This window comes from Amblyraja radiata, chromosome 15 (genome assembly GCF_010909765.2).
Source record: "Amblyraja radiata isolate CabotCenter1 chromosome 15, sAmbRad1.1.pri, whole genome shotgun sequence".
NCBI classification, from domain to species: Eukaryota; Metazoa; Chordata; class Chondrichthyes; order Rajiformes; family Rajidae; genus Amblyraja; species Amblyraja radiata.
In genome coordinates, this window is record NC_045970.1 from 18,798,351 (window position 1) to 18,815,467 (window position 17,117).

A 17,117-nucleotide genomic window follows, 5' to 3' on the forward strand; every position below is an offset into this window, starting at 1 on the left:
GTGTTTCTGATCTGTCGCAAAGGTGTTTGGGATTTCTCTTTATTATAGATAGAATTCTTTGTCATCAGCTGTGGAGGCCTTCCTTGGCCTGCCAGTCCCTTAGCGAATAGTAAGCTCACCAGTGCACTCTTTCTTCTTAATGATGTTCCAAACAGTAAATTTTATTAAGCCTATGGTTTGGCTGATGTCTCCAACAATTTTATTCCTGTTTCTCATTCTCATAAGTTTTGTCCTCATATTGATAAATAGCAATAAGTTTCCAAAGGTGATGGAAAGGCTGGAGGAAAGACTAGGCGCTGAGAGCTCTCTAATACCTGCATTAAGGAGGCATTTAAACACACCTGAGCAATTATAAACACCTGTGAAGCTATCTGTCCCAAACATTATGGTGCCCTGAAACGGGGGACAATGTATAAGCACAGCTGCAATTTCTACATGGTGAAACCAAAATGTATAATACCCTTCAATAAAATCTGATAATGTGCACTTTAACCACATGTGATTTTTTTTCTATTACAAATCTCAAATTGGGGAGTACAGAGAGAAATAAATAAATGACGGGTCTTTGTCCAAAACATTATGGAGGGCACTGTCCCTCTGTGACTACATCTCTAAAGAATATCATTGGCTACAAAGATTTTTAATATATTAAAGCAGCTGTGTCAATCCAAGTCTTCCTTTTTCATTTCAGATACCGTAAAATGTAGGTAGAAAATAATTAATTGTACATTTATATGGTGAATAACTTTTTGTAAGACCCAAGAGAACCAACCGTGTGAATGCAAACAACATGTCTATTGCTATGATACACATTGTTAAATGGAGTAAAATAGGTAAAATGTAACCCAGAAATTGAAATCCCATATTGTTATTTTATATAATCCATTTTATTTTATTTGTAATCATTTGAAAAATCAAATCAGTTTTAATACAGTCGATGGGTAATATTGTTTTTCAACTACTGACAAAAAAAAGCAGCAACTAATTTACATGTCTAAATTAGATAGATGGTTGCGATTTTAACTTTGACATTCTTAATCATTCTTAGTTTAGGTCTTCTTTAAAAATGCATTTTTTTCTTTAAATAATTTGGCAGTATTTCTTTGAACTCCTAGAGAAGCTTGTAAGTGGAAAAGTGAACACATTTTAATAGATTATTTTGACAACTTCATTTTAACAATGGAATATGGTTGCGTGCAAGTTCCAAATTCACCAGTCAGGAGGTGAACATCGCTCGCTGTTCAGCTAACAACATCAGTCTTTGACCCGATCCATTTTCAAGTTTAGATTACGGAAAGCTGCCAATGCCAAGCAAACATTAAATGTGCAGTTACACAAAATTGCTGGAGAAACTCAGCGGGTGCAGCAGCATCTATGGAGCGAAGGAAATAGGCGACGTTTCGGGCCGAACCCCTTCTTCAGACTGATGGGGGGTGGGGGGGAGAAGGAAGGAAAAGGGGAGGAGGAGGAGCCCGAGGGCGGGCGGATGGGAGGGTGGGAGGAGACAGCTAGAGGGTTGAGGAACGGGAGGAGACAGCAAGGACTAGCAAAATTGGGAGAATTCAATGTTAATGCCATCCGGACATTGAATTCTCCCAATTTTGCTAGTCCTTGCTGTCTCCTCCCCTTCCTCAACCCTCTAGCTGTCTCCTCCCACCCTCCCATCCGCCCGCCCTCGGGCTCCTCCTCCTCCCCTTTTCCTTCCTTCTCCCCCCCACCCCCCATCAGTCTGAAGAAGGGTTTCGGCCCGAAACGTCGCCTTTTTCCTTCGCTCCATAGATGCTGCTGCACCCGCTGAGTTTCTCCAGCAATTTTGTGTACCTTCGATCTTCCAGCATCTGCAGTTCCTTCTTGAACACATTAAATGTGCAGTTTATTGGTTTGGAGAACATGTCAAGAAATATGACATTTCTTTAAAGGAAAACACTAAGATAACAAGTATAACATGAGAAGATTTGAGTGGCTTAAAAAAAAAAATATATATCTCCAGGTTTCACAGGCAGTACCACTGAACGGTTTTATGCTTTTGAAGCAGATCCATCACCCCCTTAAAGACCATTCAATGCCATATACTAAGCACCAAGTATGTCAATCTGCAATTCACATTCCATCCATCAATATCTTAAAATTACATCAAGCCCTAATGCTTTGCATGCTAAAGTTAATTACATGTCTTCACGAAAGGCTCACCTCACCTCCCCACTCTACCTAGAGAGAGAGAAGTATACTTTTAATCATTTCATTTGAGCTAAATGTTTTCATTAAGCAAAGGGTTTGCAGTAAAAATAGTTGGAGGAAGGTTTCACTGGAAGGAATGGAAAGAAAGTCTGAGGCAGGCAAGGAGTACATTTTCCATGTGGGGTTCAGAGAAGTTCTCCTTCTCTTCTGGCCACAATAACATACATAAAGAGGCTCACAAATGAGATTTATTCAACGAGAACTGATGAAGTATGTATTTTTTTCTAAAGCAAAGTATGTTTTTTTTTCTAAAGCAGACAAACTGGCAGAACTTGATTTCCTAAGCAGATAAAGGTGTTTCATCTGCTGCGTCTTTGAATGATTTCATCAGCACATGCTTGTGGTTAGATTGGGCATTCACCCAATCAAAGATCACATTTTCATTGTAGTAATTCTATCAGTCATTTCTGGTGTTGGTTTCCATTTCAGATATCGACTTACAGCTGTTTAAAAATACTAAGTAATGGAACATGTGAAATGAAGCACAATCACGAACAATTACTTGGTGTAGTCTGAAATGCACTTTCAGGAAATAAATGCTCAGTCTTCAATTTCAGATAGTTCTCTCTGTTCTTAAATCGAGGTAGCCCTGCTCCAGAGCAATAATAATGATCACCCTTTTCTGTTCGGCAAAAACACCAGATTTACAAAATTCTAAACATGTCATATAAATTTAAGCAATAATGAAGTCATAAAATGAGAGTTTTTCAGTGAGATGAGTTACTGTGTCATTAGGTTTGGTGGTGGGGGTGGAATAGTTTAGTTTAGAGATACAGCAAGCTGAATGAAGTAATTTAAAATTCTATGTATCCGAGAATAAATTTTCAGTTAATAGACGCATTTTGTTCTGAAGGTTGAAGGAACTTAGTTGGGAAGATAGATTACTGTCTGTGCGCACACAAATTTACTTATTTTAAACACGTATAATTAGAAATAGTTTCCTACAATTTTTATTCATTTTCTGAATGCAGCAGTTACTGGTATTAGTCGTTCAAATCTAACTGTCGTTGTGAAGATGGTGGGCAACAAGGTTTTTGAACTGCCAGTCATTTTGGTGAAGATACTCCCATATTGGTATTTGGCAGGGAGTTCCAGGATTTAGCATCATCAACAGGAATGGCAAAACACTTACAAGTCAGTATGGTTTATGATTTGAAAGAGAATTTGTAGGCAATGAGATTCCTATGACCTTGCTCCTATTGTCTCTCTTAGTGGCAGAAGTTGCAGGTTTGGCAGGTGTTGTTGAAGTAGCCTGGACATGTAACTACAGTAGATAGTACATTTTGTAAATGGTGCATACTGCAGCTAAGATTAGACAGGTTACCAATCAAGTGAACAGCTTTGTCCTGTATGTTGCTGAACCTTTTGAACATTGCTGGGAGTTGCACTCATCCAGCTAACCTGGGCAGTATGTTCTTAATTCTATGTCCCTAAGATAGCGGAAACGTTTTTCAGGGTGTGAGAATAAGCAGCATGTGAACTGCTCTTGTAATAACATTATTCATATGATAGGTTCATTTAAGTTTTAGATACCTAACGGTCCACCTCCAGTATGTTGATGGCGAGGGACTCACTGGTGGTCATGCCAATGACTTGAGATACCACCCAGGAAACTGAAGAACCACTACAACCATTTCCTGTGTTGTAATGATTTATTTTCAACACTTTAACCTGCTATCTTTATGCAGGATATTACTCCAATCATTGAATCATTGACCATTAGCTGGGCTTCTCATCGCCTCACTTGATCAAATGTAGTTAACATAAAGGGCAATCATTCTCACTTGCTCTCTGAAATCCACCTTTTAGATCCACCTAGGGACAATGGCTGCAATGATATCTGGAGCCAAATGGTTCAGGTAACATTGAACTTCATCTGTGAAGAAGTGCCAGTGAAAACAACATCTTCTGCAACCGCCACTGTTTGAAGGATTTGTCCTACCTTGCATGGACAGGACATAGTGTGCAATTTTTCCATGTTGCCATATAGATGCCAATGTTGTATCAATACTAGAACAATTGGTTGGTGGCAGAGCTAGTTTCGGGAATGCATTACCTTGACACCATCACTGAGTCTGGCTGTACAGCTTTTGTTGTATCCAGAACTCAGAGCAGATTCTAGATGTTGCATGAAATGAATTGGTTTGGCTGAAGACAAGCTTTTGTGTTAGTGGGAATATCAGGAGGACACGGAAATAGATAATTCAACAGTTTTATTGCAAATATGTCAACCTTATCTTCACGTGCTGGCCCCGATCTCTGGTGCGTCTGACCTACCAGTGGGACAATATTTTTAATAAGGATTGTGATGGTGGTCTGGGATTGTTATCAAATTGTTGCTTGATGTGCTATTGGACAATTCTTCTAATTTAAGTACCAGATGAAGTGAGTATAGCCTGTCCCGCTGAGTTACTCCAATTTTTTTGTGTCTATCTGAGTCAAGATTAACTTTGTTGGGAATTACTTTGCCATGTCAATGACAGTTAAGAATCAAGCAGGACTGTGGATCTGAAGTCATACAAAATCCATCAGTGCAAAAGACATCAACGAATGATAAAGACCTTTACTGCCACCATGATAAAGACCACCTTTATTAAAAAAAAACTCTAAATTATTTAATTCATAACTAAAGAACTTATTTCATGAATCTGGGTTGTTTAAATTGGCCTTGAGATTACTAGTCTGATAATATACCTTCATTCCCTCTGCACACCACTACCTTTACTGCTATCATATATATAATATAGCACCCTCCATAATGTTTGGGACAAAGACCCAGCATTTATTAATTTGCCTCTGTACTCCACAATTTGAGATTTGTAATAGAAAAAAAATCACATCTGGTTAAAGTGCACATTGTCAGATTTTATTAAAGGCTATTTTTATACATTTTGGTTTCACCATGTAGAAATTACAGCTGTGTGTATACATAATACCCCCATTTCAGGGCACCGTTATGTTTAAAATCTGACAATGTGCACTTTAACCACATGTGATTTTTTCTATTACAAATCTCAAATTGTGGAGTAGAGACAAATAAATAAATGATGGGTCTTTATCCAAAACATTGTGGTGGGCACTGTATATAATACAATTTACGTAATGTTGTCTTCATATAAAATGTATTATGGTGCCAATCTAACACTAGTTTTTCATTTAGGACTAAATATGATAAATTTCGACAGTCTTCACTTTGCTGTAAAAATATGGTGTTTTTATTTGTAGGTAAAACATGGTGAGTAAGGAACCAAGTAAATGCCAACTCACAAGTAAGGAAAATGAAACTGAGCAAGAGGCATCACCAGCATTGGAAATGAAATATGCTCTGGATCCAAATAGGCAGATTAGAAAAAGGAATAAAGCATTACAGGTGAGATTTAAAGATATCCGTGAGGCTCAGAATGAACAGGAGAAGAGACTTGCTGCAACACAGCAAATGGACCAAAAAACGATGAAAGCTATTTCTTATAAGGCAGCTTATCGCAAATACATGACAGTGCCTGCACGAAGGTCAATTCCAAATGTTACCAGAAGCACAGGTGTGCAAACATCACCTGACCTCAAGAAACGCTATCAGACATTCCCTTTGGAAAGGAAGAAAGTAAATGTCATTAAAATTGCCCCCACTTTAGAAACATTCAGGCGACAAAACAATGGTTTGGCATTTGAAATTAAAGATAATAACCTCAATAAAGACTTCGGAGCACGTACCATAAGTAGTACAAAGAAAAGCAGTCAGAAGAGTCCGGATACCAGCAAACTGAATGAACAAGCCGGCAGTGTGAGATTGGATGCTTCCAGCAACAAAGACCAAGAAATACACAGTTGCACTGAAGACTCACTTCAAATAGTAAATTTGACAGATTCTAACCCACCTGAGGAAAATTACCAACAGTGCAATATAACAACATATGATCAGGTGTCTTCAAGAAATCAGAAATGTAATCAAACTGAGCTGCAACTAACAGATTTCACTTCCTTCCATTTAACAGAAAGCAACTGTGAACTTACTCAGTCTGATCCCTCAACTCCCTTTACACAGGACTCCTCAGAAAATGTGGCGACCTGCGAAGTGCATGAAAGAACTTTGCACCCAGCCAGTCAGCAACCTAAATCGGTGTATGGTCAACTCTGTTCAGTACAGTCTCCACAAAAGGAAGAGCTCTCCGAATCCACTGTGTCAAACATTGCACCTAGAGATGAAGATCAGTCTAATCAAACAGCAGTATCAGTAATGGAGTCAGATCAACAAATTGTACCTCTTACAGAACCTGTGGATCTGAAATCTCAGCTGCAAATAATGGAAAATCTGATCAGTTCCAGTCAGGAAACCATTAAGGTGTTGCTTGGGGTTATTCAAGAATTAGAGAAAGGCGAAGCCCTCAGAGAAGGGTAAGACAATACAAAATTATTTATAAATGTTAGTTTACAAAAGAATGTCTAAATAATGGAAGTCATGCAGAGATATATTGCAATATTATCTGAGATCCAGTGTAAAAATAATTAACTAATGCATGCTGTATAATACTGATTTCACAAAGTATGAGATTCATCATGATTCTCAAAAGTCTTAAGTTTTATTCATTAAAACAAAGAGAACTAACAAATAACAAATAGCAATTATCCTCCTCAGGGCAAGAATTAGCGAATGCAATGCACAGACTGTGATCTGCAGTTACACTGCCAATTGTGCTGCATTACAAAATGTTATGAAGGTCATCGACAAAATAAACTATTATACAAGCTTAAATGCATGGAATTCTGATTATGTAGCACTGAATATTAAATAGGAAAAATCCATATATTCTTAACATTTAAATGATGGGAAAATTGCAGGACATTGCATTGCTGTTAGTGCAAATTGAAAGTGGGATAAGATGATTACTGAAGGAATTATTGCATCTCCAAACTGGAAAATCAGCCCAGACAATAGCACAGGTATAATAATCATTTTAGCTACAGTCAATCGCTTTATTTTCTCCAAATGAAGGAAAAGCTGTTTCAAAAGTATAGGTGAAAATAATTATCTGTGATTCTATTTTATATATTTTTTAAAAAGAATTGCATAATCAGTGCTGTTTCCATTTTAAACAACTGCAAAATAAGCACAGGATTCCTGTTCTCACTACCAACCAAATCAATACAGATCATTAATTTCCAACAGACAGAAAATTCTCCACTTTCCAGTTCTGAAGGTGAAAATGTTCAACACTACATAACTATAAGCTGAGAGGAGGAAAGTTTAATGGAGATATGTGGGGCAAGATTTTTTTACACAGAGTGGTAGGGGCCTGGAATGCATTGCCAGCAGGTGGTGGTGGGGGCAGATACAATGGTGGCATTTAAGAAGCTTTTAGATAAGCACATGGAAGTGCAGAGAATAGAGGGATGTGGATCATGCAGGCAGATGCTATCAATTTAACTATGCATCATGTTCAGTACAAACATTGTGGGGTGAAGGGCCCATTCCTGTGTTGTACTGTTCTATGTTCTATCTATTTACCCTCCCCCCCCCCCCCCCCATCTCCTTTTCTCCAATTTAAAATGTCCTTTTTATCTCTCTTTCCAAGTTCCAATGAAGGGCCTGACATGAAACATCAACTCTTTCTGTCGATGTTTGCTGACCTGCTGTGTTCACAGGATTTTTTGTATTTGTGGCAAATGATGATGCTACTGATGGCTTGTTGGATGGACCTGCAGCTGTGAGTTTCAACAGATTGCAGAGCATGTAGGGTGAGGAAGTATTAGTAGATCGAGTGGTTTGGGAGGAGGAAGAGGGAAATTAGAAAGGTTAAGGGAAATTGGAATGGAATGGAATACTTTATTGTCACATGTGACAAGGCACAGTGAAACGCTTTGCTTGCTTACACAATGTATATAAAATTGGAGCATTAAAGTATATAAAATTGGAGCATTAAAGCAGAGAAGTACAGCTAAGCTGGATCCAACCATCTCTGCTTCCCTTCAGATTACCTTGGCCAAGGGTGCACAAATATATAAATTGGAGCAAATAACAAAGTGCTGGAGGAACACAACGGGCCAGGCAGTATCTATGGAGGGAAATGCATAGATGACGTTTCAGGCCGGGTTCTTACTTCAAATTGCTGTCTCCATACTTTAATTTTTGATTACATCCCAGGCATGAGGCTCGATGCAAGGTTGCAGAACAGCACTTCACCTTTAGTCCAGGCACATTGCAGCCTTTTCGACTCAATAATGAATGAAAAAGCTTCATGAGGCTCCTGTTCTCTGAATCAGTAGGAACGTTGATTCATATGTTTTCTCTCTCTATTAGCAGCCCCACTGGCTTTGCATTCCCTGCAGTATACATTTTTCAGCTTTTCCATCATTGATTTGTGTTTCCTCTCTCCCTCGTCTCATCTTCCTAATCAAAAACAGAAAAGGCTGGACATACTGTGCATGTCAGGTAGTATCTGTGGGCAGCAAAACCAAAAATGGGCATGTTTAAGAGGAATTTTACATATTTAACAGTTTCATATGGTTTAAACAGCTCAGTTTTGGAAATTAAAATTCGCCATAAGTTTTTAATTGTATTATTTTAAATTCAATTTGTGGACATTATTGTCCATGTCTGGCTGTCCTTGCGAAGATGATCCTTGCTTTGTCACCCATATGGTAAAAATGCAGTTACAATGCAGTGTCAACTTAATAAAGCAGCACTTTTAAGGACAGTTAAGAGTGCCATTACAGTGGAAATGGAATTACCCACATGGCTGGTCAATTAAGTGCGACAAGACTCTTTCCATAAAGAACTGTAATTAATTAGATAATGACGGCATTTTAGCAATTTTACAGTCACCATTATCTATACTAGTATCTAATTAATTCAAATTCTGAAATTTCCTTGCCAAGATCTGAAGCCTCGTGGATCAAAAATACCTGACTTATGAAACTACACTAAATAAAGAGCTCTGTTCAAACTAAATTCAATATTATTTGTCTTATTCATTGGCAATGTTTCGTACAAAACTCAGTGCTACACATCCTAAAGTGCTCCACCTTCATAGTCAACATTGGTTCCTGGTTAAGGAACATTTTCAATGTAAAAATTCTGATACGCTTTCAAATCGCTTTACTCTTATACCTTTCACTATTCCTGTAATCTATTCCAGTCTAATAATCCCCTGGAGATCAACACTCCTTTGGTCAACGCCTGTTGATCATTCTCAAATTTAACTGTTCTGCTTTTGTCAGTCGCACATTCGGATAACGACCAAAAAATCTGAAATTCTATCCTTAAACCTCACAGCCTCTTTACATCTCTTTCCATCTTTAAAATGCACCTTAAAATCTATTGCATAATTCAACGTTTTGGTAGTAAGGGCTTTTAGCGAAGATTTTTTTGTGACGTGAATGTTGCTGGCAAGGCCTAAATTTATTTCCCTTAGAAGACGATGGCGAGCTACCTTCTTGAAAAGCTGAATTTGTAGTTAGCTTAGTTAGCTTTAGAATTTTGGTCCAGCAATGATAAAGGAACAACAATATCTCCAAGTCAGGATTGTGTCCAACATGAATGGTAACCTGCACTTGGTGATATTCACAGCACCTTTAGTTTAGAGATACAACGCGGAAATAGGCCCTTCGGCCCACCGGGTCCGCGCCAAACAGTGATCCCCGCACACTATCCTACACGCACTAGGGACAATTTACACATACACCAAGCCAATTAACCTACATACCTGTACGTCTTTGGAGTGCGGGAGGAAACCGAAGATCTCGGAGAAACCCACGTGGTCATGGGGAGAACGTACAAACTACGTACAGACAGCACCAGCACCTGTTGTCAGGATCAAATCCGTGTCTTCGGCACTGCAAGCACTGTAAGGCAGCAACTCTATCGCTCCGCCATCGTGGCCGCGTTAAAGCTGCTGTACCAGAATTTCCAGCAGGTGGCATTAATGTATGTGAACAAAATACAGTCCAGTACAGTGGTCGCCCTAAGAGCACCAAGTGCCCTTGTCCATCTTGTTACGAGAGGTTCAAGCTTTAAGAGGGAGGTTATGCATGGAACTGCAATGCTTTTTGTAGATGGTATATACTGCAGCCAGGGTACCAAAGGGAATGAAAGTTGAGAGTGGTAATTCGTTAGCATTCAGTCCAATTGTATTGTCACAATTGTACAAGCTTCCGTGTACTTTGAGTTGCACATCTACACAAGGTGATCGTATTCCATAATACCCCTGACTTGTGCCATATAAATACTAGAGAGACCTTATGATGTTAGGGAATGAGTTACTCACAGCCAATTTCTGTAGCTACCATATGTACATGTTCCAGTTAGACAGTTCTTGTCACTAACGATTCCCACCATGTTGCTGGAGGGGGATTTTGCAATGCCCATTCCATTGAACATTAAGGGTACATATCCACTTTTGAGCTGCCAGATAAGTTGTGAATAGATATTCACTCAATTTCATATAACTGCAGGTATGCACAACACAGATAAAGGTGTTCTCGGAGTGAAGACGAATCACAAATTGGTGATGGCCACCAAAATCTACCTTGTCCTTATCAATATGTCATCTGTCCCTTGGTGTCAATTTTTGTTTGGTTACATCTTTGAAGCACCTTGTGATGTTTTGGTATGTTAAAGACATGATATAAATTGTTCATGAGTTTGTTTTAGAACTGCAAGTTTAGAATTTAAAAGGCTGCATTTTACATTGACAATTCATAACAAATACATCTTGACCTTTTTTAATGCTCTTTCTGGACAGGGGAGGGGAGGGAAGGGAGAAAACATTGAATTAGATCCACAAATATATGCATACTCAAAGAATGAAATTGTAGAGCATTTAATTAATGTATGCATCCTTTGAATAATGTTACACCAAATTTAAATCAGAAGAACTGTTTACAATGCAATTGTACATAGCTCTATTAAAGGACAGATGACATATTTTGTGCTGCCCAGTGATATGGGAAAAGTCCTACTAGTGCACTCTCATTCTGTCTAATAATTACATCTGATAATTCTTATAATTAAAATGAACAATTTCACAATAACTACTTGCTAAATACGCCACGCAAAACTTTTTTTTAAAGTTAAACAGCTGTGCTCCCAGAAATAAAATTCCTGTTCTTTTCAAACAAACAAAATCTGTACTATTGTAAGCACTGAGAATATTATTATATTGACAGCCATTTTAAATGCAATAACATTAAGGAGAAATACAAATGTTTGTTTCAAAATACACATTAACACTATCTTTTGTTGCTAGCGATCTTCAATAATTCTAAAATTTAAGTTTCATGGCTGCCTAAGGGGCACTACAAATTGCAAATGCAATATTGCTTACGATATTTCTATTTCTTTGGGGAAATTGTTTTCAACCTCCAACCACAGAAATCTGTTCTATTGAGAAGAGAAAACATGAATATTATAGCTCTGACATGTACTAATACTTTCATGTCTGACCTTTCGAGTGTGAGAATTATTGTTTTTCCTCTAGTTTAGATTCCTTCCTGAAAAAATACATGATATTTTTCTTTTCTAAGATTCCTTTGTTCGGAATTGTTATCTACCATAAGGCTGTAATTAAATGTGGACAAAAATTAACCATGCAGTGCAGCTATTGTTGCTCATCATTGTTAATACATTCCACGATTTTCCTGAAAATTAAGATTACACTTTTGAGCGGTAATTGATTGAATGGATTTGCCTGGCTTTTAATAGACCAGATATATACCGGCAATTATTTTGGAGGTGACTGGATTGATTATTGGCTAGATTGCAAAACTACAAAGATTGCAAATCACTCCGAAAATAGCACCACACACCCAACCTGTCCAAGTCACCCTGCATCCTCAAAGCATCCTTCTTCACAGTTCACACTGACACCCAGCTTTGTGTCATCTGCAAATTTGCTAATGTTACTTTGAATCCCTTCATCTAAATCATTGATGTATATTGTAAATAGCTGCGGTCCCAGCACCGAGCCTTGTGGAACCTCACTAGTCACTGCCTGCCATTCTGAAAGGGACACGTTAATCCTTACTCTTGGCTTCCTGTCTGCCAACCAATTTTCTATCCATGTCAGTACCCTACCCCCCAATGCCATGTGCTTTAATTTTGCCTACTAATCTCCTATGTAGGAACTTATCAAATGCTTTCTGAAACTCCAGGTACACTACATTCACTGGCTCTCCCTTGTCCATTTTCCTAGTTACATCCTCAAAAAACTCCAGAAGATTAGTCAAGCATGATTTGCCCTTTGTAAATCCATGCTGATTGGACCGATCCTGTTACTGCTATCCAAATGTGCCGCAATTTCATCTTTTATAATTGACTCCAGCATATTCCCCACCACCAATGTCAGGCTAACTGATCTATATTTCCCTGTTTTCTCTCTTCCGCCTTTCTTAAAAAGTGGAATAACATTAGCTACCCTACAATCCACAGGAACTGATCCTGAATCTATAGAACATGGGAAAATGATCACCAATGCACCCATAATTTCTATAGCCACTTCCTTAAGTACCATGGGGTGCAGACCATCAGGCCTTGGGATTTTTCAGCCAATTTCCTGCTGAATGTGAATTACCTTCAGTTCCTCCGTCACCCTAGATCCTCTGGCCACTAGTACATCAGGGAGATTGTTTGTATCTTCCTTTGTGAAGACGGATCCAAAGCACCTGTTCAACTCGCCATTTCCTTGTTCCCCATAATAAATTCACCTGTTTCAGTCTTCAAGGGTCCAACTTTGGTTTTAACTATTTTTTTTCTTCTTCACATACCTAAAGAAGCTTTTGCTATCCTCCTTTATATTCTTGACTAGCTTACCTTCGTACCTCATCTTTTTCCCCATATTGCCTCTTTAGTTATCTCCTGTTGGTCTTTAAAAGTTTCCCAATCCTCTGGCTTCCCGCTCATCTTTGCTATGGTATACTTCTTCCCTTTTATTTGTATACTGTTCTTGACTTCCCTTGTCAGCCACTGTCGCCCCTTACTCCCCTTGGAATCTTTCTTTCTCTTTGGAATGAACTGATCCTGCACCTTCTGTATTATTCCGAGAAATACCTGACATTGTTGTTCCACTGTCATCCCTGATCGGGTATCTTTCCAGTCAACTTTGGCCAGCTCCTCCCTCATGGCTCCATAGTCCCCTTTGTTCAACTATAATACTGACACTTCCGATTTTCCCTTCTCCCTCTCAAGTCAAGTCAAGTTTGTTCGTCACATACACATACGAGATGTGCAGTGAAATGAAACGTGGCAATGCTCGCGGACTTTGTGCAAAAAGACAAACAAACAAACAACCAAACAAACTACAAACAGAATGGAACAGAATCACATATTCTTTGTGGGCGGAAGGAAAAAGAGGGAACAAGCAGCAATTTAAAAAAAAGCAGTAGAGTGGTACAGTAAAGTTAGTCCCTGGTGAGATAGGAGTTTACAGTCCGAATGGCCTCTGGGAAGAAACTCCTTCTCAACCTCTCCGTTCTCACAGCATGGCAACGGAGGTGTTTGCCTGACCGTAGCAGCTGGAACAGTCCGTTGCAGGGGTGGAAGGGGTCTCCCATGATCTTATTGGCTCTGGGGTTGCACCTTCTGATGTATAGTTCCTGCAGAGGGGCGAGTGAAGTTCCCATAGTGCGTTCGGCCAAACGCACTACTCTCTGCAGAGCCTTCTTGTTCTGGGCAGAGCAATTCCCAAACCAAATTGTAATATTTCCGGACAAGATGCTTTCCACAGCCGCTGCGTAGAAGCACTGGAGGATCCTCGGAGACACTCTGAATTTCCTCAATTGCCTGTGGTGGTAAAGACGCTGCCTTGCCTTACTCACGAGTGCTGCGGCGTGTGATGTCCATGTCATATCCTCAGAGATGTGGGCTCCCAGGTATTTAAAACAGCTCACCCTATCCACAGTATCCCCATTTATCCTCAATGGTGTGTACTTCCTCGGATGATGTGCCCTCCTAAAGTCCACGATCAGCTCCTTCATTTTTTTGATGTTCAAGAGGAGGCTGTTGTCCTGACACTAGAGTGCCAGATCAGCCAACTCCTCCCGGTAGGCCTTCTCATCGCTGTCTGAGATCAGGCCCACCACCACAGTGTCACACTCTCAAATTGTTGCTTAAAACTTATCATATTATGGTCACTACCACCTAATGGCTCCTTTACCTCGAGTTCCCTTATCAAATCCGGTTCATTACACAACACTAAACCAAGAATTGCCTTATCCCTGGTACAAGCTGCTCTATGAATCCATCACGGAGGCACAAACTCCCTTTCTTGGGGTCCAACAGCAACCTGATTTTCTCTGTCTACCTGCATGTTGATATCTCCCATAACAACCGTAGCATTACCTTTATGACATGCCAATTTTAACTCTTGATTCAATTTGCACGCTATATACAGGCAACTGTTTGGGGGCCTGTAGATAACTCCCATTAGGGTATTTTTACCGTAACCATTCAATTCTATCCATACTGACTCTACATCTCCTGATCCCTCTCGCAAGGGACTGAATTGCATTCCTCACCAACAGTGCTACCCCACCCCCTCTACCCACCCGTCTGTCTTTTCGATAGGCGTATACCCTTGAATATTCAGTTCCCAGCCCTGGTCCTCTTGCAGCCATGTCTCAACATCATACTTGCCAATTTCTAACCGAGCCTCAAGCTCATCCAGTTTATTTCCTATACTTTATGCATCCATACATAATACTTTTAATCCATTACTCCCCTCACCCTTCACATCCTTTCACTTGGCCATAGTCTCCTATCCCTTCCTGAGCTTTCTGCCCCGTTAATTCTGGTGTCTTTCTTAACTTTTCTTATACTCTCTTTTCCCTTTAACTCCATCCTTATATATCCAGTTTGTCTCCCCCCCCCCCCCCCCCCCCCCCCCCCCCACAATTTAGTTTAAACCCACCCGTGTAGCAGTGGCATACCTGCCTGCCAGAATGCTGGTTTCCCCCCCCCCCCCCCTAAGTCACAGAGTCACACAGCACAGAAACAAGCCCTTTGGCCCGACCAAGATGCTCAATGTACACGTCCCACCTGCCTGCATTTGGCCCATATACCTCTGAAATGTTCCTATCAATGTACCAGTCCAAATGCGTTTTAAATATTGTTATGGTACCTGCCTCAACTACCTCCTCTAGCAGCTCGTTCCATGTACCCACCACCCTCGATGTGAAAAAGTTTCCACGTAGGATTACATTAAACCTTTCCCCTCTCACCCTAAACCTATGTCCTCTGGTTCTTGATTCGTCTACTCAAGGTAAAACACACTGTGCATTCACCCTATCTATTCCCCTCATAATCTTATGCATCTCTATAAGATAATTTTTCATCCTCCTGCACTCCACGAAATGAAGTCCTAACCTGCTCAACCTCTCCCAATATCTCAGGCCCTCAAGTCCTGGTAACATCCCCGTAAATTCTATCTGCACTCTTTCCTGCTTACCAACATCCTTCCTATAGCAGGGTGACTAAAACTGAACACAATACTCCACAATTCTCCAAATGCCCCTCACCAGCATCTTGTACAGCTGTAACATAACATCCCAACTTCCATGCTCAATACCCTGACTGATGAAGGCCAATGTACCGAAAGCCTGCTTCACCTATCACTTTCAAGGAACAATGTACTTTCACTCTTTGATCCGTCTGCTCTACAACACTCCCCAGGGCCCTGCCATTCATTGTAAAGTCCTGCCTTGGTTTGACTTCACAAAATGTAACACCCCATTGATCTGCATCAAACTCCATTAACCATTCCTTAGCCCACTTGCCCAACTGCTTTAGATCCTGCTGGAATGCTTGATAATTCTACGATACCACCCTCTTTAATGTAATTAGCAAACTTATTAATCATGTCATGTATATTATCATCCAAATCGTTGATTTAACCACAAGCAGTAATGGGCCAAGCATTGATCCCTGAGGCGCAACACGAGTCACAGGCACTTGAGTCCACCATCACCCTCTGCTTCCTTCCACTAAGCCAATTTTCTATCCAGTTGGCTAGCTCCCCCAGGATCCCATGCAATATAACCTTCCAGAGTAGCCGATCAGATGCCCTGCTGAAGTCTATATAAACAACATCTATGGCTTTGCCCCCAACCTTTTTGGTTACTTTTTCCAAAAACCTTTATCCTATTCATAAGACACAATCTCCCATGCACAAAACCATGCTATCTCCTAATCAGCCCCTATCTACCCAAATGCATAGATATCGTATCCCTCAGAATTCTTTCCATTAACTTGCTTACCACAGATGTTAGGCTCAGAGGTCTCTTGTTCCCAGACTTTTCCTTGCAACCCTTCTTAAACAGAGGCACAACATTAACCACCCTCCGATTTCCGGCACCTCACATTTGTCTAACGATGATTCCTATATCTCAGCCAGGACTTCTGCAATTTCTTCTCTATCTTCCCAGTGTCCTCGGATATATCTGATCAGACCTAGGAGATTTATCCATCTTCATATGCATTAGGACGTCCCGCACCTCCTCGACCATACTACGGCCAGTCCTCAAGAAATCTTCATTAACTGTCCCGTTCCCCAGTCTTCATGTCTTTCTCCATGGTCAGAACAGAGGAGAAATGCTCATTGAGGACTTTGCCCATCTCCTACAGCTCCTCACAGAGATGACCGCTTTTGTTTCTGAGGGGCCCTATTCTCTCTCTCTTTCGTGTAGTTTTACCATGATGATGTACTGATAATGGTAAGACGATACTGCATGTGATAAGACTGCACTTTCATAGCATACCATCTCTGCTTAACACAAGTGAATCTTACGTTTAACTTCACCAGAGTGGTTCTACTCCTGGTGTGCTCTTCTGTGTTCCTTGTTGAACTACGGTTGATTGCCTGATTTGAATTACAATGATAAAGTGAGGATTA

The 17,117-nt window shown here is 40.1% G+C and overlaps 2 protein-coding genes across 2 annotated transcripts in view; one reads left to right on the top strand and one right to left on the bottom strand.

Annotated features, from left to right (window-relative positions):
* The window catches only part of LOC116981051 (dedicator of cytokinesis protein 1), a 413,994-nt gene that overhangs the window by 232,524 nt on the left and 164,353 nt on the right, over positions 1-17,117 (bottom strand). The gene's annotated exons all lie outside the window — the stretch shown is intronic.
* Positions 1-17,117, top strand: part of insyn2a (inhibitory synaptic factor 2A) — a 34,579-nt gene that overhangs the window by 6,929 nt on the left and 10,533 nt on the right. Inside the window, exon 2 of the mRNA XM_033033699.1 lies at positions 5,464-6,630. Within this exon, the coding sequence (XP_032889590.1) occupies positions 5,471-6,630 (1,160 nt within the window). The 5' untranslated portion in view covers positions 5,464-5,470. The remainder of the gene's footprint in view (positions 1-5,463; positions 6,631-17,117) is intronic.